Here is a 23,748-nt window from a genome sequence, read left to right as displayed (position 1 = left end):
ATATCTGAGGATATTCATATAACAGATTTAACTGTTCCCAGAAAGAATTAGCCTGGAAGGGAAATGAACCCCCAAGCCATGCTTTCATGACCAACAAATATACAGTGTTCTTCTCATCTTTGGGATAAAAAAGTAATTTTTATACAAAGACAATAATTGAAAATCTTGGAGGCTTGAAATTGTATGTCAAAAAAAGTTTGAAGATAGTGGAAAGTACTCTGATTTGATGTCATATTGCATTTACCAAAAATATTAGCTTAAATAATTAAAAGCCATATTGAGACATAGATACCATAATTTTGTGTTAAAAATATAACTAGATCTTTTAAAATTGAAACACCTGCCAAGGTATATGTTATTCTGGGAAGAGCTTCAGTTTTGATGAGTATTAATTTTTTTAGCTGTTTATTTATTCAAATTCTAAATATATTCATCTTCTGTAAATCAATAATGACCTTCACTAAAGAACTCCAATTGTAAAGAATTGTTCTTATTGTCTGTTCTTCAGACATAGGAACAAAGCACCTAGAAAAGCTATGTGGGGAACATTTCAGAACAAAATCTGTTTTACTGTATTTCCAATAGGTGCTTGGAGATATTTAATGTGCACAAATAGCACAGACATTTATCTTCATAATGTGGTTGTACATTTTGATCAATCATATTTTACTCAGTGCTTATAAAAAGTAAAATATAGTGCATTTTCTAAAAGTCCCAGCAGCCAGTACTTCTATTTCTATCCAGTTTATGTTCACTTCATAAAGACTAATTAGTTTCCATTCAAGGATTGGAGAAGTAAGCACGTTATTTTATAAGTGTATACACACCACATAGCAGCATGCTGATCCCTGGTTAGGATCAGAAGATTTGAGCAAGCCACTGCCTTAAAAAAGGCCAATATGACAACTGATAGTTTTGTAGTCAGAGGTGTTAAGTTTCATTCTTGCTCATGAGGCATTCAGAAAGGATACATATTTCTCTCCACTCTTCCTTGAGTTCCACATACATTTTGGGACTGCAAGGCAAGTATGTAATGCTGCAATTCTATTGTTATTTCATGGCTAGAGCAGAGAAGTTGTTCAGCATCTTAAGATGCATAGCTGTATAGAGGCAGAGCTTCATTTGCATTTAAACCACTCTTTTTAAAATACTTTGGCTATTAATTGAAATCTACAGTAGCTGAAATATCAATGTTATTCTGAAATGTGGACAAAGACTCTAATTAAAGTTAGAAAGTGATATGTTTGTTATGACAGGCACATGGGGAGTAATCTCTCAAAGGCACAAAGTGCAAAATTTACAGAGCTCTTACCTTCTTTTATCTACAAAAATCTTACATATTCATACAATTATCTAATACACCTACATACATGCATTACCAAACCCTGCCTACTTCCACTTCATATTAAAATGAGTTCAAAGTCCTTTCACACTTGCTGGTAGGCTCTCTGGTCTCTTGGCCATAGTCCAAGTTCCCAGCCTGATTCTGGCCAGTTTTGGGGCCCAGGTGTAGTTACAGTTTCTTCATCTTTACAATACCCTTTCCTCCCTCTCCTGATTCTGCAAATACATCCAAGTCAAGTAAATGATATATTCTTTTAGCTCTAACTAGCTCCATCTGCTAATAATTAATCCTTCTACATTGCTTCTACTCTTCTGGCTATATTCTTTCTTAATCATTATATATCGCTTTTTGCTATACTCTTAATCAATACATATTACTTCTATCCTTCTAGCTAAACTCTTAACTCTTTTAATTCAATTCTGTTTCCACTGAACTCCTTCAGGCAGTTCTGGAAATGTAGTTGAAAGAGTTTGGTTCTGAGCTCCAGAGTTTTACATTGGACGCAGGAAAATGCTTCTGATCAGATATTTGACAAAATGAAAACAACCACCAACCAAAACCAAAAACAACAAAATTGTTCACGTGGCCAGTTAAATGAATGGACTCCACTTGTAAGTGAATAGTGTCCTCAGAGGTTAGCAAACAAAACTGGAGCTGTGTTTGGGCTCTGAAACTTCATTATGAGGTAAACTAGCACAGCTCAGGTTTTCCTCATCTCAGAGACTGGGAAATCATCACTCACTTCCTCAGATACGCTGTGAAGTTGAATTACTCAAGACAATTCCTTTAGTCCTAAGAAGCCCTAAGGTGTTAAGATTATTCCACAGTACTGCCAGTCACCATAAACCTCTTGTAGGTCACAATCTTGGCAAGACCAAAAAAAGATTCCAGGTATTTCTGAGTTTACAACTTAGTCATTAGAATAACTTATCATACATCCTTCATCAAATTAGTTAGATCCACATTGCAAGAAATATTTCACTATGTTAGGATATAAATCACTCAAATCAATATTGAAAATGGGACTGAGAAGTTACTCATCACAAGACTGAATGAAGAGAAACCATCTAAATTCTCTGCTTTGCCAAGCAGGACAGCTGCAATCTACCCACTGGGAGAAAGAAGTGGGAAAAAAAAAAAGAAAAGAAAAGAGAGAAATAGTGCATCCAAAGTACTACAAGAGTTTAAAGCAGGTACAAAATGTATCATGTGTTGGAGTCATCACAGAGTAATGCTTAAATAGAAAAGGCATTTCTTTGGCTGCGGGCTACCAGAGACAATGTCTGAGAGAGAATTCAGGGCAAGTCAGACATACAGAGAAAAGCACAGGGGCTTCTTTTCCTGTTGGTAAACTTGATCTACATCAAACAGTTACAGCAGCTGGAAACTTTCATAATGGCCCTGGGTCCACACATTGCGGCTTTTGTCACCTTCAGATGCAACATTTGAATGGTGACAGTGAATCTGCAACAGCAGATTGAGAAGCCTCAACCTCAAATGCAAAAGTAACAATAGTTAGACCAGGACAGACTGAGATGCCATTCCCAAGTCACTCTATGAAATCAGTTTTACTTCTCTTTGAAAACTTCTATAGGACATGGTCATTGTCCAGTCAATACCCAAGTTATCCTGCTTTATAAAGAAAATAATGTACTTTATTGCAAAATCACAGCCAGCTTTTCAACTTCCTTGGCCTATGGAAATTCCATATGTACTACAAAACTTTTCCTGACTTCATTAAGGAGATCATAAGGTACTGTCTTTGCTTAGGGCAATGTTAGATTGTTTAATGAACTAAGAGAATATTTTGTGTGTTAGAGACTCTCTGATAGAGCTTGCACTGTGCATACCATAATTTATAGACTTCATGGAAATGGATGGTAAATATCATTCCAGAAATGCAAAATGAGACAAATCAATGGAAAGTAACAAACTAATACCCCACATAGGTGTCAGTAAATTGCTTGATTTCCTTGTCTTTTAATGATATTATCTAATGAACAGCATTTCTTTTTAATTACCTACTAAACAAACAATGCCTATGAACTGATTTATTTTTTTTTTTTTTACTTTAACTGGTTATTTCAAATAAAATGCTCCATTTCCTTGCTTTAAAAACACAAAGCTGTTTTGCACTGATGTCTGCACCATCACTGGTGAGACCAGCTTTGGGCCATGGTGGCTCACGTTTACCAGCCAGCCCATTGCTTGAATGGGTCTCTTAAACTCAACAGCAGCAGTGGTAAAACTTCAATGCAATTTCAAGGAAAATACTGCCCATTATTGCTTGCAGCATCACTGCTGTTGGGTTTAACTCAGTTCATTTCACTAGTATAAATAATAATTTCTATCAGCCTCTTGCTGCCCTTTCAATCAGTTACACAATGAGGTCACACAGACATAGCTGCACTATCTTAATTCCCAAACAGCAAAGGCACAGCAGAGAGGTCTTGTCCTGTACATGGGATAAATCTTGGCTGCACTGGTGCTGGAGAAGACCACGAGATCTGAGCACACTCAGATGTAAGGCACTGCTTATTCCCCATGGGATGCAGCAGAAGTCCTCAAGGTCCTTGAAGATCTGCCAGCTGGAAGTGGCCCAGCATGGAGCATGGCAGGGGAGAGACTGGATTGTGCTGCACTTGTGCAAACACCCCCTGTGAGGGCAGCCACCAGTGCTTGGGTGGGACCAGCCCCACTGGCTCTGCAGCAACACAATTCCTTCATCCCCTCCCAGCAATGAATGCTCCCTGGGGCAGGTCCTGCTGTTTTCTGATCCTTTGCTCTGCAGCAGATTAAAAAAGAAAAAAAATCCCATTTGCAATAAAACCTTTGGCCTTTTGAAGTGAGTGCATATGCTCCGTGAAAGACAGTGCTTGGTAGTTGAATCTGTCACCACTCCTAAGGGGAGCTTCTGGCCCCTTGAGAAGTAATCTGATGGCCTGAGATCTGTAATTGCAGCTCCCTTAAGCTCCAGCAGATAACCCTGTGCATAAATCACACAGAAATCCAAACAACAGAAAAGCACTGATTGTTTATTTTTCCCTGCCTTCTGACAGCTCTCCCAGCTTCTGAGCATTATATTCAGAGAGGAGAAACAGGAAGGTCAGGGCAGACTAGTAGAAAGTGTTTTTTGTAGGTATTTTGGCAAAAAAGGTTCTCATTACTAAGCTATATAACAAAAAGAGAGTTGCACTTGTACATTAAAAGTGTTAAATATTACATCTGATGTCTCCCTGAGAGCAGTAAGGACTGCTATGGCTCCCCTATTATTATTTGAAAGAGTGCATTCCTTCACAAAAGGCCAGCAGGTTTATGTGACTGTTGGAAGAGGTTGTCTCTCCTGTAAGGCAGAGACAGAATTGCTCCATTGCTGCAGTGGGGTTTGTGCCACCATGGCAGCAGCTGCAAAGAGAGTAAAAACAGTGATAGTAGGTCTGGCTGACACTGCAGAGATTTACTTTTCTTATTAGGAAAATCCCTTCTCAGTCACACCTAAAAGCACCACAAAGCTCTTTCCTCAGGCCCTCGTGATGCTCACTTGCTGCTCCAGCCTCTGTGAAGCAAGGATGTTGGCACCTGTTACCATCACACTCTCCTTTACTCAGTTCACTGAGTTCAGGGAGTCCAAACTCACATCAATTCACAGCTCCAAAATACCTCCCATCAGGCACATAAGTGTCAGATGCTCTGAAGTTTCAGACGTAGATGACATTTGACTCAAGCTGCCACGGGCAACTCAACAGTTGAGTTAATGCAGAAAATTCAATTCTGTTTTAAGAGATCATTTCCAGAATAATTCTGCCATTTCTGAGTGGCCAATAACACTAGAAGATCCCAGTGTTTGAAAGCTTGTTTAAGATGGGTTGCCAGTTCCTGAAGTGTAAACTACCTGGATTAATTTCTAACCACTTTCATTTCAAGGATGATTACAAAATCACTAAATCAAGTTCAATTCATAAATAAGCGGTAAATAGTGTTCCTAGCTACTTTGATGAGGATGAAGGAGAAAATAGATTCAAAACTGCTTTTTTTCCCTTTTAATTTTTTTTCCCAAAGGGCTTGTGTCTTGAATGGGAAGCACATATTTACCCTACTTACAAAGATAGTTTGTTCACTGTCCAAATCTTCATGTAGTCCAAGTAATCTCTCTTGTTAGCCTGAACAGACACATTCAATCTAATTTAATGCATGGAGCAAGATCAGAAAATACAATCAAAATAGTAAAATAAATACAGACAGAATTTCCACATCAGGATAGCACCTCTTGATCTATAAGACAGTTTATGCAGCCAAGGCAAGTGTGAAGCAGGATCTGTACTGACAAACCAGCTGGTCATGACTCTCCTTGTAAAGTCCTCTGAGTGACTGCCTGGAGGGAAAAGTTGAGGGTTTTTTGACTCTTTATTATGCGCAGCTATGAAATCCCAAATGCAAGTACAGTCGTGTTGGTCACCCGTAAATCTCTTTCTAGTCAATGTGGAGAAATTCTTGTTTCACTTGGTTGAATATAAAGGAACTTCCCTGAGCCCATGTCAGGGAATTCTGATGATTCAGGATCAGTCAGATCCTGCTCAACATATCTGCAGGCACTTCTCAACTCTATTGGACACAAAATCTATAGTCTGTAACTTGCAATCTGATGCTGCAAGAAATAGACTTTTTCTCTGCTTTTGTTACAGTTAATTCATTTGCTCTGTAGCTCCAGGTACTTGGAACCTCTGGCCTAGGCTATTTACATTTCCCTGAGTTGAAAAATAAAAGATACAGTCAGGATACTATTTCTTGCAACTAAGTTAGGAAAAATTTCTCTCTTGTGAGGCAGTGTTTGACACTGCACATTTAAGTCTTCAGCTCTGTCCTGAATGTTTGGATTTACTGCAATTCCCAGCTGTGCTCAGCAGGATTGTAATTCAGAAAACCAAAAGAGTAGAGCATAATTCTCTTCTTCCATCCAAGGCTGATAGCCCAGACTGCACCTTTGCTCCATGAGACTATGTATTTATATATTTTTTGAACAGCTAGACATTTAATCTGCAAGAGAAATACAGGTCAGAAAATGCAGGGGCTGTCATGAATTATGATGACATTGTTATCACTGGAATCTCTTTGATAGGACAAAACAAGTGTGCTAGGCACCAGACAGATATTAAATGAAAAAAGGAGTCTGAACCCCAAGACCTTAGAGAGACTGTTGTCACATCCTGTAAACAATCATGCCCCAATAATTACCTTTCACTGTACAGCACATCTGGGCCTGGGTAAACCAATAAGTGGAATTTTGGTCTCTGCTAAGTCGTGTCAAGTTCTGCTAATTAGGAAGTGGCAATTCTGTTTCTGCTTCTTCTACTAAATAACTCAGTCACTTGTGAGTTACCAAGGCATGCTTATCAACCATGCTTATCCACTGTGTGTGAATACTGTGAGAGCCCACACTGAGTTTCTCCAGGCAGTTCTTAGCTCAGATAAAGCTGATTCTCTCCCAGCTGAAATCCATGTCAGAAAGGACATAGTCTAATGAGGATGCTGCCAAAATAACAAATAGGGAATGAATTTCAACCTTTAACAGCAGACAGGATGCCTGACTTGGTAACTGAAGGTCTGTGAAGCAAGAGCAGGGAAAAGCAGATTCAGTCTAAGGAAGCACTAGGGCAGCTTCCTCAGATATGTTAAAAAGCCCAAGTTTGGACAGGGAGGTTTCATGTATTTATGCATAGGAAAAGTCTTCCAGCTTTCAGAATAAGGGGGCTGGAAGCTTTAACAGAGGCAGAAGACCTTCAGTGGTTGTTTAGAAACAAGATTCCTGGCATTCTCTGCTTACAGCATTTTGGAAATTGCCAAGATGAGCATCCAGCATTGTATGGCTGCTCTGCTGCTCCTGTTCCTGGAAAAGTATGAAATGGAAAAAAATCTTTCAGGAAAGAGGGGTAATCAAATTGCTCTCAAATTCACATGAAAGAGATCTCAAATCAGTGAATCACCATTCCTAACAAGTAGCTTTCAAGTAAGTCACTGTTTGGATGCTTTGGTTCCAGTGACTCAGCAGCTAACCTATTTGGGAACACTGGTGATAGCTGAGCTGCTGCCACCAGCACGAGGGAGGGGGTACATAAGGCACAAGGGATTTTCTGTGACAGAGGGTGCCCTTTTCCAAAAATGCCAGTCTGGATGGCAGTGATGATTTCACATTATCTCTCTTGAGGAAAACATGTACATGGTAAATACCACTCATGTCACAATTATTACTAGGGTTTGCACTCCTGAAAATACTTCACTTCAAAGCTTGTAGCAGCTGTAAAAGGTACAGAGATATAACACACATTTTCCTTTTTTCCCTCCTGCCTGAGTGTACTTTGGCCCAGTTATTTCTCTACGTCAGACAGTAATTCATCATCAGCAGTAAGCAGAAGGCACAAAGGAGAAGCACATGAGGTTAAGCACTCCTGGGTGCTCAGAAAGACATACACAAAGATTCCAGAGGGAGCTATAGGACTTGGCATCATTATATCACACAGACTTTACTGTGTGGGGCTGTGGACCTTTGCCATATGTAGCTCTGTGTGCTGGTGCTTGCTGGTTTATTTTGCAATGTGAGCTGCACAGCTTCTGGAACAATCACAATACATGTCCCTGATATTTTTATTTATTTTTTTTTTTTTTTTTTTTTTTTAATGTCCTGCCCATAAACAGAGAAATTGGTCAGACACACTTGGCTTTTTATGAAAACAGACAGAGGCCAAACGGAAGTTTTACAAGTTACTTGGCATCATTACCCTTCCTGTGCAGCAGGAGGAGATGAGGAAAAGCATCCATGATCTGCGGAGCAGGGATATGACTCCGGCTGGGATGGATCTGTAAGGTGTTCCTGCAGGGATGCTGCACACACACCACTCCCAGCCCAGGGTGAGGGAAGGCCAGGGCACAGCAGGGTGAAAGAGGCCCATGTCCTCGAGAGCCAGCTCCACACTGAGCAGCAGAGTCCAGGGCAAGCCATGTCTCCTCCTCCCCTGGCTCTGAGGTCCATGGGACACCTCTTGGGGCTCCCACTGATGAGAAGACTCATGTTAGTTTATACCCAGTGCCTGTAGGAGAAATCATGTCAGGTTTGAGCATCTCTTTCCAGATGTCAGCACACCAGTTCCCCTGTGGTCAGCACACTTGACTCATAGCAGGACAGAAGATATTCCTGACTTCCTGCTGTGTAATGAGCTCCTGAAGCCCCGGTGTAGGGGAGAACAAAAGCTCAACACTGCAGATGAAACTGAAACCTTTGCTTCATGAAGAGGTCATTCTGCTTTTTCTGAGAAGGTAGCACTGGAAAAAGCACTATTTTCTCAAAATGCATGCTGTGTGTGAAATGTTCTAAGCAGTAGCTTGCAAATGTTACATTTCAGCATCTCACCAACTATTCAATTTTTATTTCTTTTTTTCCTCTTCAACCCTTTTTTAAAATATCTTTGCACACTGAAGATTAGTAAGCTGATTTGGGAACACTGGTGATACATGGCTATCGTGAGTGAGAGGAAAAACTGTTCTGCTTGTGGTTCATGCCATTCTCTCACTGAATTTTCTTGCCCTTTAAGAGAAGCATCAAACAAACTAGAAGTTTTAAACCACATAATTTCTGCAGTATAATAATAGGCCTGGCTGAATATTCAACTTAAAACAGAGCACTGATTTTGGCAGAAATAATCTTATTTACAATAACAAAGACATGTAATCTATATTTATGATTATTCACAGTCTCTATTGCTTTCACTTGGTTCACCATCTCTTCCATATCTGCAAAAAAAAAAGCAACCTAAATTTATATTGATTCTGATTAACTCAGTAAAATGTTAATCCCTATGAACTGTAGTTCAAATGCAGCTTCTATGTCAGTCTTCACTTGGCAGTTGCACGGCCTTGTTTAGTAAAATCCCAGGAGCACAGAGCACTCAAAGTTGAGTTCTTTCCCATTGTAATTTCTGGTACATGACAAATGAGCCTGGGAATTTCACCTTAACGATCTGGCCAATTTACAAACTCTTCCAGGACAGTTTTCATGAACTGAGTTTTTGCTCTTCTATTATGCCATCAGTTGGCAATTTCTAAGGAATGCTTTTTTTTTTTTTTTCATTTTAATACTAAAAGTTTTCCAGTAAAAATCCAGTTAGATTTATTAAGGAAATATGGATGCCTTTTACCTTTGTGTTAATCATTACCTCTTCATTTCAATCAGCACAGAGGTATAGAGGCTTTCAGGATTTTGGCCATCTCATTATAACACAAATGCCTAAAATTAGTCAGATGAGCCCGTGAAGTCCCTTTTTCTCTCCAAAAGCTTAGACAGAGTCTTCATCAAAGATGTGTGCAGCCAAATGGGAGTATCATAATAGCTTTGCTCATATTCAGCAGTACATATTCATTTTAAACACATAGATATATATTTATTCCTAATTCAAGGTAATGAGATTAAATGTTTTTATACAAATATATTTTTATTAGCAATCAACAATAAAATAGTATTTTATTGTTTTACCAGTACAATCAGATACAATGCAATGCATCTGAACCAACTGAAAATCTTTGCCTTACTGAAGGTTGAGATGGACATTAACAGCTTTTCCTAGCCTCAAATATTTTTTCTCTCTCATGAGATTTCACAGCTACCTTTTTTAAGTATTCATCATTGATTCACTGTCATCCAAGCCAGACTGAGCTATGACAGGGATTACCATGGGCTCGATCAAACCAGCTCCTGTTGATATCAGCAAGGTGGAAAAGGCTCCTGGTTCCACTTGCAGTGTGTGCTCTGATGTCATGCACATCCAGAAACACAAGCATAGCCTTCAGTTCTCCAGTAACACACTGGAAAGTTAATTAATTTACCTGAGCTGAGTGGAAACCAACCTGACACAATTAACTTTTTGTTAATTTTGCTGCACAATTAACTTACTACAGAAGTAGAAGTTTGTTCCACTAACTCGCCTGGCATCCCCTGTTTGCAGAAATGGGTTTTCTTACACAGTCACACACAAAAAACCCATCTGTTCACCTCTGTATAGAACAGAAATATACCTAATAACTGCATTAAACTAGGGGTCAGTCTACTCAGAAAAGCCTTAACAAAATAAATGTAATTGGTAATTTCATGCTAATAGAGTGCAGTCATAGATTAAAATGGGATGGGGATTAAAGGGTTGAGGTCATTTTAATATTTGCTCTTGCCCCTTTTTGCAGTTTTTCTCATCCTTTTTCTTGGAGACTTTTAATGTTGTCTCTCGCCACCACCACTCACCACTCATCAGTGGGGCTTTAGGCAGTTTAAACCTTCAGGCTTTGTCCTGGGGAAGAGGTCCAAAGCTCCAGTTATATCTTATGCTGGGTGAGACCTGCAACCTCCATAAAGACATGGGAAGAAACACCCCTTTTTCCATAGCATGTAGTTGAGGTGCAATTCACTCATCTAATGCCATCCTAAAATAATACAGCCAGAGTACCTGAAAATTCTCAGTGATTATTTGTTCAGCAGCAGCTCAACATTTTCCTCTGTCACTTTTTCTACATGCTTGTTTATAATCTCAATTAATCTGATCACATGGATGTCAAGTTCTAGTCCAAGATGCACCTAAGCACCTTCTGTTAGCAGGTGGTGGAAGCACTCACTACACTTTGAAGAGAGCAGCCAAGGAATGCAGAGTCAATATGTTCCTATATCTTTCTCAAAGTTATACTGGGACCATGGAAAACTAGTTTAGAGGAGATGGCTAACTGTTAGATAACTGGAGATGGATGGATACACTCCCACTAGCTAAGTAACAGGGGAAGATAACATCCTGTAAGGATTTAAGAACAATTGAGCTTTCCTACTAACAGCATATGGTCGCCAAAAATCTTTCTGGGTTTCATAAGTAGAGTAGAGCTTAATATAGGGAGAGGAGCCTTGAGTGGAGAATCTGCCACCTGCTTTCTCCCAGCCTCTGATCTCATATATTTATGTTCTGAGCTCTGTATTGCATGGACCATCTCCTGCTACACACGGGAGCACTCTGTCTGCTTCAGGGAGATCCTCTTCCTAGAATAGACATGTACTCAAAGCAGTACAGTGGTTCAAATTATTAATAATCGTGATGATAAAGATGAGAATAGACAACAGTACACTGAGAAGGCTTTGGGAGAAGAGTCTTTGGCAGGTAGGATACTTCTGGGACAAGACTGTTCCACCTAGCTTTTATCCCAAGTTCCTCTGGATGTTCTCATCATCCTTGGGTCAGATTTTGCCACCTAAAACAGACAACAGAGCCTAGAACACAAACAATGCTTAGTGCTGACAAATCTGTAGTGTAACACTCATTAGGATCTCACAGCTGGACTGACTTGTAGGGAAGATGCTGATACTGCTCACAGGGCAGGAACAAAGCACTGGATCTCTAATGGATAAAAGGGGATGCTTTTATTTTCCAAAAGGGCTCTGGGAACAGAGAAGTTTTTATTCTGGAACCTTATTATCTTATAAAATATTACTGACTTGATTGCTGTGGATACTAAGGAGGTTCAGGCCAGCTACAGAGTAAGTTCATTTATATCATCTTATGAAGGGTTTTTATTTTTATATGGCTTTTGACCTCAAGTCTAAAGGAAATGTCAGTCCCCACTGTAATGTGAGGTCCAGGGAATGCAGACACGTCAGCTGCAAGACCTTTAACAGTACACGTAGATGAGCGAGGCTCTATACCACAGTGTTAGAGATAAGGAACTGACAGATTGCTTGTCAGCAACAGTGGAGAGAAAATCTCATCAGCAACATTTTTCTTTCATCTGCCCAGGGTGACAGATGAAGCATGAGAAGACACCTGAAAGAGGGGGAAAGGCACAGACTGGCACCTGAAGGTGGGAGTTTTCAGCTTTGCTGTGAGATCTCAGAGACACCAATACTCTGTTTTGGTCCTCACAGTTCTGTTTGAGCATTGCTTCTGTTTAGATAACTCCCTCCTCCAGCAGGAAGCTTTTGGGGCAGTGACCTACAGCTTTTGCTTTCTGGAAATAGATTTGGAAAGGAAACTGTACTCTACCAAAAGAAGAAGTCCTTAGACTCAAATGCTTCTACATCCCTGTAGTCTTCCCCAGCACTACAGGTGCTTCTGTGCCATGACCTGACCTTGCAGCACTCAGCACCTCTTCAGGAGCAAACCCAAACCCCACACTGCTATGTAGCTGCAGAATAAGTAAATCATTAAGAACCAGATTGTGTCCTGTACAGAAAACAAGTTAGCTGGGCTTGTTTTTTATTGAACAATACCCTGAAGTCCCAGCTCCTGCTTGCTGCAGCATTATTCTCTGATTTGCAAGCTGTTGACTGATCTACTTGCTGCTCTCAGAGAATTAAGAAACCACGTGTCTGGAGTCATAGTAGGTCCCCATGGGGAGCTGAGTTACCAGTTTCAAGACAGCCATGTAATTAGCCAGCAGCCTACCACCATCACACTAAAATCAGAGGTTGCTTAAGTTTTCATCCCAGGTCTTCAGTGCACTTGACAGTAACTTTATTATTTAATGAGGCAACGAGGCCCTGAACATTCACATTTTAGAGAGGCAAATCATCTCAGACATCCTGAGTTCCTAAAATATCTCCACAGCTCCTAAATGAGAGCAGTGCTCTAGCTCTAAACACTGTGCTTGTTTTCCTGTCTAGCATTACAGCTCGGGGAATTGAGCAAGCAGGTAGCAGTGTGTGGAAGGAAAGCAGAGGCACTCCCCAGGGATCCTGCACAAGCTCCAGGCTCCTGGCAGAGGGATTCCCTCTGCAGTGGGGCTGCTGCAGATGGACAGACCAGACACAGCATGGGAAAGCTGGCCCCTGCACTTGTCTCTCATCCCAGCAAAGCCAAGAACAAGAAAATGGCCTTGAAGAGGGGGAACTCCAGAAGAAAATTAAAATGGAAGTTAGAAAAAGACAAAGTTCAAAACACACAAAAATTACAATGGCAAAACACCTGCTGGGACTTTATAAGGCAAGTTAGCATTGTTGAAAGGAAATTGAATACTTGTTTGGGGCTTGTACCAGGATTTTTGAACTATTATAGAAATGAGGCTTCCTCCCAAATACCCAATTGCAGCAGACACACCAGAATTCGTTGTACATGGGGAAAAAAGCTCATGTCTCCTTCTTACTTGTTGAGGTTCATGACATAGCTTTCCCACACCAAGGAGCTTTGTGAAGACTGACTAGCCCTGACAACAGGACAGGCTGACAGGATTAAGTAACACTTTGAAATCTTTACTACAAGCTGAATCCCTTCTCAGCATGCTGGGAATATAGGCAGATTTGGAGCTGGTTTAATTGGCAAACACCCCAAAGAATAGTTTCCTACATGTTCACATCTGTTGCTATTTATGTGCGTGCATATAGACTTTCCCTCTATTTTCAATATTCCTGCATCTCAAACACTTGCCTTGCATAAGATTGGCCTCATTGGCAGATGTCTGCTGAAATTTATTAGGAATGGCTTTTTTTTTTTTTTATTTAACTGAGATATTTATCTCCTTCCAATTTAATAGATACCATCTGGGTAATTACTATATAGTCATTCAACTAAATTCTTTTGCTTGGAGATTTCATGTATGGAAAAATGATACAATAGAAAAATCAGATTATGGATCCAGAGAAAACATAAGCCTCCTTCCTCATGTATAATAAGATTGTTCTGACCTCTATTTTTTGCCCCTTCCAATTCACTGAATTGTCAACACATTGACTGCTTGATTCAAAAACTGACATGAAACAGGACCATGGTACAGAAAAAGAGCCTGGTGAGGACAGGTTTAACAGTCTAGCTCATCATGGGAACTCAGTTCACTTCTGCAAAGTGCTATTTTATGGTTTTTTTCCTTCTAGTGTGAAAAAGAACTTTGCTTTGCAAAGTAATAGATAAAGCTGTTTCTGAGCAGATTTTCTCTCTTCTGAGAGTCTGTAAAAACCATACATCTTCTACATCAAATGTAAATCAGGGATGATGATAATTTAATTCTCTCTTTCTCCAACTCAGCCTTTAAATCTCTTTTCTTCTTTGCCTGCTTTGCCTTCCTTTTCTTCTTCTTCTTCTTCTTCTTCTTCTTCTTCTTCTTCTTCTTCTTCTTCTTCTTCTTCTTCTTCACCCAACTCCATCTCCCTCCTTGTCACCCTCATAGCAGAGGTTGAGTGTATTGCAGCCAAGTCTGACCTCACAGCTGCTGAGACTTCCATTTTAATTTCTTATTTCAAGATTAATAGAGCAGAAAAACATTTTCCATTAGACTCTACCTGCTTTTCTTTCCTTTCTACCCTTCCCCAGCAGCAGCCAAGCCCCCACTGTGCTACCTTTAAAGGACAGCACACCCCTTAGAGCAAGCCTTGGATCGATCACCCCATTTTGAATGCTTTTAGCCCATGTCATCAGTATACCTCAGAGTTCAACTCACTGGGGGTGGATTAGAGTGAAACAACACTGAATGATCAGTGTTTGCAATTATACATATGTAGGGTTTCTTGTAGAACAGTTTGGTTGCACAGGAAAACAGGTATGTAGCCATTTTGATTGCTGTTATCTACAGTAATATGATAATATAAAAGGATGAAATATCATTTCAGAAAACATCTAAGAAAGAGAAGGAATGGATAAGAGTAGAAAAATTTCACCACCCACAGGCCTTGTGAAGAGGCTCAGCTGTTGCCATTTCAATGTTGTCAATGTTGTTGGTCAAAGGGATGGTCACAGTCTTAGTCAAAGTGAGAGTTGCAGACTGGATCCATCAGGTGATGAGGAAACCTCCAGAATACAAACTCTGTTTGGTTTATATTCACTCAGGCTCAAATAGGAATGCCCAGATACCTCCCCTGCAGCATGGAGTTTCAACTGGGTTATGTAATGTTGTGGATTTCAGGATATTTTGGGAGTCTTTGACACTTAAAGAAGATACAGCTGCCTATCACACCAGTGCAGCTGAGTCCATTATGGCCCATGGTGGCCCTTCAGCAGAGACAGACACCTCCAGGCTACCTGTGAGTGTTCTGGTACTCCCCTGACAGGGGAATTAATACAGCTGTGTTCTCTGGAGTAAGGACAGAGACAATTCCCTGCCGCACAGGGTTTGCCTCTTTCCTTACCTCATTCAACACCAGTGTAGCCTGAGGAGGGCTGTGCTCACCCTCTGCACTGATGGCAGCACATGGCAGCTTCCCCTTGAATATCTGAACCATTGGCATTCCAGTCTCTCTTCCTGCATCACTTGTGGATACATTCTCCTCCTCCCTAGATGGAATCCTGGGATGATTGGACAATAATACCTCCTTTATCTTATCTCAAGTTCCCATCACAATCCAAATTCCAGGTATTAGGCATATTTGGGGAGGGGTGGGCTTGAGTTCTCCCAGATGTTCAGCTGTGTCTTTGCAGCTTGCCATGGTGGGCAGAAGTCCTTCAATCATTTTAAAAGGTTTAAGCCATTAACAATTTCATTCTCTTACACATGACTTACTTCAATTCACAAGTCTTTGCAAATAGTTATAAGGCACTAAGTAAGAGATAAAGACTAACACTCACTTGGAGATCCATGCAGTCTCACCATTTCTCATCCAGCCCCTTACAACCATCTTCCCAGCTGAAGACTAGAATAGAAATGATGCTTTAGGAAGCCCTAGAACAGAAATGATGCTTTATGAAGCTGACCTAGATATAGATCAGTAAGCTGGTGAAATCTGCAACAGAGTAAGAAAAATGAATGAACACAGTGAGCAGCTTCATCCAAACCCCAGCCTAAAGAGCCTCAAGAAACCACATTAAGATGGCAATTTGAATGAGATTTATGGCCTTCAGCTCCGTACCTGGGGCACTGAGGTGAAGGCTGATCAGCCCACTTAAACCACTGCAAATACCTTTGAGTTTCCTCTGTGTGGTCTGGCAAAAACAAGGAACAGGGGGAGGGGGGTAGGAGTGACTGGCACCTTATCAAAGGATGAGAATGTCAAGCAGGGAAATTATTAAAGGAAAATGCACATCATCATTTATGCTGGTCCTTCATTCCTGATAGCAGAGAAGTATCTAGTGGGACTAAAACCCCTCTGGGACAGGGACTGTGGCATAGATCTGCAAATATGCAGATATATTGAATTCCCACTGATATTTCTTTGACCATTAGGGCTTAAATATCTTTGCAATAAATCCAAGCACCTAAAATTTTTCCCATATTTAATCTCATAACTATATATAACTATATAAGTTATACATAATTTATGCATATACATGTGTGTGCAACTTTGCAATTTTACCTCTGGTGGTGTAACTATGTTCCTCAGCCTGGAAACCCCAAGGAATATTCCCTGGCAAGGTTCTCAATTTTACATATTGTTAAATTGTTCATAGTGCTGGCAAGCACAGTCTGATAATCCCCAGCCATAGCACAGGCTTGCACATGGAGCTGACACCATTGTCAACAGACAAACTGGATGTGGTCAGGCGGCACCATCTGAAGTTTGCCTGGAAGACATGAGCCACCCCTCAGCAGCTGGGCTCAGCATCAGGTAACAAGTACAGGCATGGGCATTTATCCTCATCCAGCCATGGGCATCAAGCAACTGGCCAGGGCCACAAAAATCTGTGGAGAGGAAACGTTATGTTTGGGGCCCTTGCTACAGGCAGTTCTTCCCATCATGGAGCCAAAGCCAGACTTGTGTGGTACCCCAGTATCTCCAGTCCTCAGTTCCAGAGCTTCAACAGGAGACCTGGACTATTTGATACTAACTCTTTGCTGCCATTCCAAAGTAGAAGCTGAATATGCCCTAATCAAGCACAAATGAAAAGGTAGATGCTTCACACTGCTTTATTTATAACTTCATTATTAGGATGAATCAAAATGCTTTGTAAATGCACTTTCTCTTCTGCAGATGGAATACACACGTGGGGGAGCCCTTTGCCCTGAGCAGGGCCTCAGGATGATGCTCTTCTGGCTTCAGCCATGTTGGTCTGCTTGTTCTGCACATTGAGTTTTGAGTCCTGAATGACACAAGGCATAAAGGAAATAGAAGAAGAATTCATATCCATGTGCTCACTTAGCTGAGCCCTAGCCCAGAGCAGTTCTTGCAGCAATAGCTGTGACTTGTCCCACTTCACCCTCTCAGTGGAGTACAGCACAGGCAAGGGCAGGGGTAGGGAGGTGTGGAAGTGAAGCAGCAAGTCTCAATTCCAGATCTGATGCTGGAATCACTGACTAGGATTTCTCCTCATGGTTCACCTAGAGAAACCAGGCTGAGTTATTCTGTTCAAACAGTTTGGATTCAGGGTGGCTGAAATGCAATGTAATGTGAGAACAGACGGTATTAGTTTGATGGGAACAGTCTCTTCACAGCCCCCCATGGCTCTCATGGAAATGACCTGTCTGACCTTTGTATCACCACTTTGCTCCAACTTTCATCTTCTGTTTTCTTATTTGTCCTCGGTGGGATTTCACTCCCACATCTCCTTCTACCACATGCTGGCCTGGAGGAACAAGAGCCCTGAATTAGCATGAGGCTCTGCTCTTGCCAATCTTTTCTCCCTAGTCCACTGTAGTTGTGTTATAATATAAAGACTTCATCCTGTATAGCTTCCTGCCAAGCTGATACTTCCACTCTGATAGACAATTTGTAAAACCATGTAAAAGCTCCCTTGCTCTTAAAAGCTCATAGCAATTTACTGTCTGCTCAATATTTATATAGCCATGATCCTATAAAAAATAGCAGAATTAGCAACAATTTGTGCACCTTGCCTTGATTGCAGTGCTCCCACACATGAAAAATGATGACTTCTTTCCCACTCAAGTGTTGGCCAGACACCATTTGTCTTAAGCGATGCAAGCAGATAAAGGTGCACACTGTCATGGTATTCCCAGGCCACTGAGACTCTCACTGCCCGTGCTGATGGGCCAGGATTACGTCTGCAGCTCTTACCTAACACACACCAGTAACAGACTCCTAGGGAAATACTTCCTCCCTGCTGCCAGACTCCACCACTATATATAACTCCACTGTTATCTGTGAAGTGTAGAGGAGGCAGAGTGAAAATCTATTAACAGAAGTATTATAACTCTATGCAAAAATATCTTTCAGAAAGTAATTTTTGAGGCTGGGGGTGGTAGCAGTCTGCTTATATAACATGTAATTTTTTTATTAGCATCTGATTGATAATAATCAAACCTGACTGTAGAAGCAGTCATTTTATAGGTGGACTAGTTTCAAGCCTGGTAAAAAAATGGGGTCAGGTTTAGTATTTAAGGTTATCCTACATGTTTTACCAAAGGAAAAGTGGGGAGTATTGGGATTTTTGAGAGAGACAGGACCACTGGGAGACATCTTAAAGCCTGATTCATTCTTCTTCTTCTACAGTCTCATGAAGGAGTGAGAATGTCTTCACCATGTTTGCTAGATGTCCATGGTCAGTGGTCACAAGATCACAGGTTACAAGGTCTCTTAAAGATTAATAGTCAATAATCTATTGCCACAAAATAATGTTTCTACTTTCACACCAATGGTTAATTATTTTGTCTTATATGTCTTTGCCACAGTGAGGATTTTCTTAACCAATCGTATAATGACACACAAAACTATTTGCTATACTTTAAAATTTCTTATTACCTTTATAACTACTTCTTTATAACTACTTCTATAGCTTAACTTTAAACCTTAAAACTTTCCACTACTTAGCTTAATGTCCTTCTATCTAAACTACAAACCCACATTCTTGCTCATGGTCTTTAAATCCTTCTGGATTTATGAAGCCTTTTCCAAGGTGTCAGGCTGAACCCTGTATTAATTTCTGTGTTTGAGCCTGCATGCACAAAATTTTGAGAATTTTCTGTGCTTGGAATTCCCACAGGGAGAATTAACAATGCTCACTGTTCAGCTGGAAAGAAGAAAATGGGGCCAGCAAACAGGCACAATCAGGTACAGTCTTTATCATTTTGCAGCTACACACACACACACACACAAAGCAGCATCTTGGTGTTCAGTGTCTCCACAGCCACCTCAGGAAAGAAGGCAGGAGATTCACGGATACAGCTACATTCCTATCAGTACCTCTGCCTGTAATAATGGCAAAAGACTGGTGAACTTCTTGGCAAAACCTTCCCATTCATTCTGCAGCACAAAGTGAGCTACTGAGCAAACTCTGCTGCACACTCTGTGAATGGCTTTGCATTAGGAAGCCAATTTCTCCATTCAGGACAGATGGCTGGTTTGGGGCTTTTCTTTAAATGAGTACTGGAGGCTTTTCTTTAAGTGAGTCCTAGAGTTAAAACAAGCTCATTGCAACAAGTAACACCTGATGTGGCAATAAAGCTGGCCTGATTTTCATATCCTGATAAAACTCTATCCATTTTCTCTCCCTCCACTGCAAAGAATTTGCAGAATCTGTCTCTTTATGGCTAATTTTAATTTCCCAGTAATGTGATTGCCTTATAAAAAATGAAATGCTGCTGAAAAATATGTATACAGGCTTTGATGTGTGTGTCAGACTAGGGGGAAAATGCACTGCAGCTTTCTATTGAATTTATGTGATTATGTGTGTTTATCCACCTCTACACAGCATTCTCCACATTTTATGGACTGAATACTTACAACTCCCATCAAATTGGTGAGAGTTACTGGTGACCTTCACACCTCAAATAAGTAATCATATTAAAGGAAACTCCTTCCAGTATACAGAAACTTTATGGCAGCACGGGACACCCATCATCTTGTCTTCCAGGGACATTTTCCAGTAGTAACCCAAAGCACAGAGGTTTATGTGCAGGGAGTTAGACTCTGTGCTCAGGTACAGGCAGCAGCCTGTGGTACAGCTCAGATCACAAAAATTATTTTCTGAGTTTAATCTTTTTGCTTAAAAGGATATTTTCTGGGTCAGGTACCAAGTAGGCAGCACCTTGGAACCTCCCCCAAAATATTTGCCCCAATTTCCCTGAAGTCATGGCTGTTGCCTGAAGTCCCTCTTCTGTACCAGGAAAACAAGTAGATCTGCACTAAAGAGCAAAATGTGACCCATTATCTTGGCTGTCTCCCTTGGAACTGCTGAATCTGTAAAAGCCTCAGATTTCCAAAATATTTGTCTAAGAGAAAGGAATGGGCAAAAACTCACCATAACTTATTTTGCAAGTGTATCAAAATATTGCCAAAACATTTGCAAAGAGGCACCCTGAAAAATTCATGCTTTCTTATATGAATCACCTTTTCCTAGGTGAGTCCCTGAGAGAGGCAAGAGACAGAAGCAATAAAGGAAAACCTTGAATACCATCCTCTGTAACCTTGTTGCCTTTGATTTCAGATCATAACTCAAGTCTGGTCTGTAGCCGTGCCTGGTGACTGAACTCCTGATACAGCACCTTCTCCATGAAACAGCCTTGAAATGAGAAGGTCCCACTCTTGGTCCAGGTGTTGCATAGATGCCAGAGCCAGCCTAAGCACCAGCCTGCACCAGTCAGCACCTGCTGCCCTGCCTGTGTGGCACCAGCTCTGGTCACTGCCAGGGACAATGTCCTGGCTCTGCTGATGGCTCACATGTGGCACTCTGCAGGAGAGGAGCCACCACTTTCCTTGTGCTTATTGACACCAGAAGTGATCCTGGAAACACCAGCTGACTTACAGAGAGCTTTTCTGACTAAACTGCCCACTTAGACAGCCAAGAGTTCTAAATTTGACTTGGGTTGATGATAAGTTGAATTGAGCCAGGAGCATGAGCTGGCAGCCAAAAGGGCCAACTGTGTCCTTACCACAAGCTTTGTTTTGGGCTGTGCCTACAGTCAAGAGTCGTGTTGTCAGAGAGAAAATCCTACGTACAGCCATACTGCAGCTTTTTGCACTAAAGCATGTTGATTTTGGCAACATTTTAATATGAAAATCTTAAGCTCCCATCAGGTTTTGATGTGTAGGTTTAGACAGCTGCCAAGCTTGTTGTGAAACTGTTTAGCTTTTCAATTCCCAGATTACTGTGAAATATATAGTACATGGTAGTACTGTTTTATGCCAAGTAGGTACAGACTGTGCTGTGCCCCTCCTGCACACTGTCCCAACAAGCTGTGGCAGGGCAAGGCTTCCTGCCTGTCTGGGCTGGCAGCTGCAGTCCAGCCACTACTGCTGCTTGAGCAGGCACCCTGTGCCTCGTGTGGAGCCCACTCTGGGCTTTGACTTGCCCATGCCAAACTGGGACTGAAGCAGAGGAATATATTTAACCATATGATGTTGGTGGTGTTCAACCCACAGGAGGAACAGAGGAGGAGGTGAGGTGTCATCTGCTAAAATTTGCAGACAAGACCCCTAGAGGGAGGAAGCAGAGATGTTTCAACATCTCTACAGAAACTAGGGGAAGCACCTTGGGGCTGAAATGCTGCTAAAGCTCCCAAGGAAAAACACGGTAACCCCAGATAATGTACACTGTAGAAAGGCTATCCCAGAACAGTAAAACAAGCACTTAATTTAGGGTCTAGATCAGCAGATCTGAGGGACCACCCTATAATTCAGCATAGGCTTGTGAAAAATGAAGGCTTGGACATTTTCCCAACAAGATCACAGATCTATACACTATATAATATTCTAAGCCATTCCTGAGACTCTTGAGTGTTATGCAATACCATGCTGGTTTTGGCTGAGATTCAGTTAATTTTCTTCATAGTAGCTGCATGGGGCTGTGTTTTGGATTTGTGCTGGAAACAGTGTGGTAATACAGGGATGTTTCATTACTCCTGAGCAGGGCTTATACAGAGTCAAGGTCTTTTCTGCTCCTCACCCCACCTGTGAGGAGCTGGGGGTGCAGAAGGAGCTGGGAGGGGACACAGACAGGACAGCTGACCCCAACTGACCCAAGGGACATCCCACACCACATAGCATCATGCTCAGTTCATAAAGCTGATGAAGGAGGAAGAGGGGAACATGTTTGGAGAGATGGCATTTGTCGTCTCAAGTCACAGTTATGTGTGATGGAGCTCTGCTTTTCAGGGGGTGGCTGAACATCTGACTGCCCATGGGATGTGGTGAATTAATTCCTTGTTTTGCTTTCCTTAAGCATGTGGATTTTGCTTCACCTGTTAAACCATCCTTACCTGAACCCACGAGTTTTCTCATTTTAACTCTTCTTGTTCCATCCCCCACCTCACTGGGGGAGTGAGTGAGCAGCTGTGTGGGGCTGAGTTGCTGGCTGGGGTTAAACCACAACAACTGTGTTCATCAATCAACATGCATGACAGAGGTGTACACACCAGGGAAGTGGTCACAGCACCAAGCCTGTCTGACCTCATGAAGCATTTGGACAATACTTTCAGGCACATGGTGTGATTCTTGAGGTGTCCTGTGCAGGGCCTGGAGTTGGACTCAATGATCCTAATGAGCTCCTTCCAACTCAGCATATTCTACGATTCTGTGATTACGAATGATTAGGTACATTCAAGGCTGGGACACATATAGGTCTTCAAGTGTGCCCAGGCATCAACAGTGCCAGAGGAGACTTGTTTGGTGCAGACTCCAGCAGAGATCAGACTCTCAGCCAGCACTTATTTAATGCCTTGACTGCGACAAATGCTTTTTGCTGTGAAAATATGCAGCATGTGACAAGATCAGGCAACTAGCAAGCAAGTAAGAGAACGTCTTGCTTTGCAAAGTGATCTGGACTACTTGGTAAAATTTCCAGAATTTAAAAGAATGCATTTGAATATGGGAAACTTCATTAAAAAACCAGTCTCTTTACACTGGATAAAGAAAGCACATTTTTAAGCATGGCAGAGTGAGATTGATGGTTCTTTGACAGCAAAGCATTAAAATCTGCTGACATCTGTTGGGTGTCAGAGAACAAAAGTTACAGCTGTTAGAAATACTCCTCAGCATGTTGTAAACTTTAGTCTGAAGGCTGAGATCTGCAGAGGCAACACGCTCCACTGAATAGTTCTCTGTGACGTTCCTGAGACAGCCGGAAGGAGCAGAGTGCAGCCCTGTCTCAGCTCTCACCATCGTAACTGCCCCAACATTTCCAGGAAATACATGGCCTTGGACATACACCACACCAAAAGGCTTGTGGGGAGTTTTTGACAAATGTGATTAAGTAATGTAGAGAATTAAAAGAATAAGAGATGTCAGAAGAGCAAAAGTGCACATGCCAGTCAGAAAAGGCATTCTGACTATTAAGAGCATGGTATCAATGTTTTGATTTGTGAAGGTCTCAAAAGAATGACATTAAACTGACAAGAATGGTCTTAAACCCGCAACATTTTCTGCCTAATCGTGATTTGATCTATTTATTGTTTCTTTTCCTAATGGAAGTTTCCCAAGACTGATAATGTAGCCTGCATCAGCAAATTACATCATCAATAACATGCAATGAAATCATGAATATTTATCTTACAGGTAAATGACTGGGAAAAAAGTAAACTAT

The 23,748-nt window shown here is 41.3% G+C and overlaps 1 protein-coding gene across 7 annotated transcripts in view; it reads right to left on the bottom strand.

Moving 5' to 3' along the window:
• TMEM65 (transmembrane protein 65) overlaps positions 1–23,748 on the bottom strand; it is a 104,513-nt gene that overhangs the window by 23,970 nt on the left and 56,795 nt on the right. For 5 of the 7 annotated variants that reach the window (XM_086878984.1, XM_086878913.1, XM_086878777.1 and 2 more), the window contains one exon: positions 17,167–17,355. The exons of the other annotated variants lie outside the window; for them this stretch is intronic. In XM_086878984.1, the coding sequence (XP_086735110.1) occupies positions 17,290–17,355 (66 nt within the window). In that variant the 3' untranslated portion in view covers positions 17,167–17,289. Of the gene's footprint in view, positions 1–17,166; positions 17,356–23,748 lie in introns of those variants that run through there. 7 annotated transcript variants of the gene reach the window in all.

The sequence above is a fragment of the Cyanistes caeruleus genome, chromosome 1, assembly GCF_971803275.1.
Source record: "Cyanistes caeruleus chromosome 1, bCyaCae1.hap1.1, whole genome shotgun sequence".
NCBI lineage: Eukaryota > Metazoa > Chordata > Aves > Passeriformes > Paridae > Cyanistes > Cyanistes caeruleus.
The sequence above is the reverse complement of the archived record's forward strand: the minus strand, read 5'-3'. Positions and strand labels throughout refer to the sequence as shown.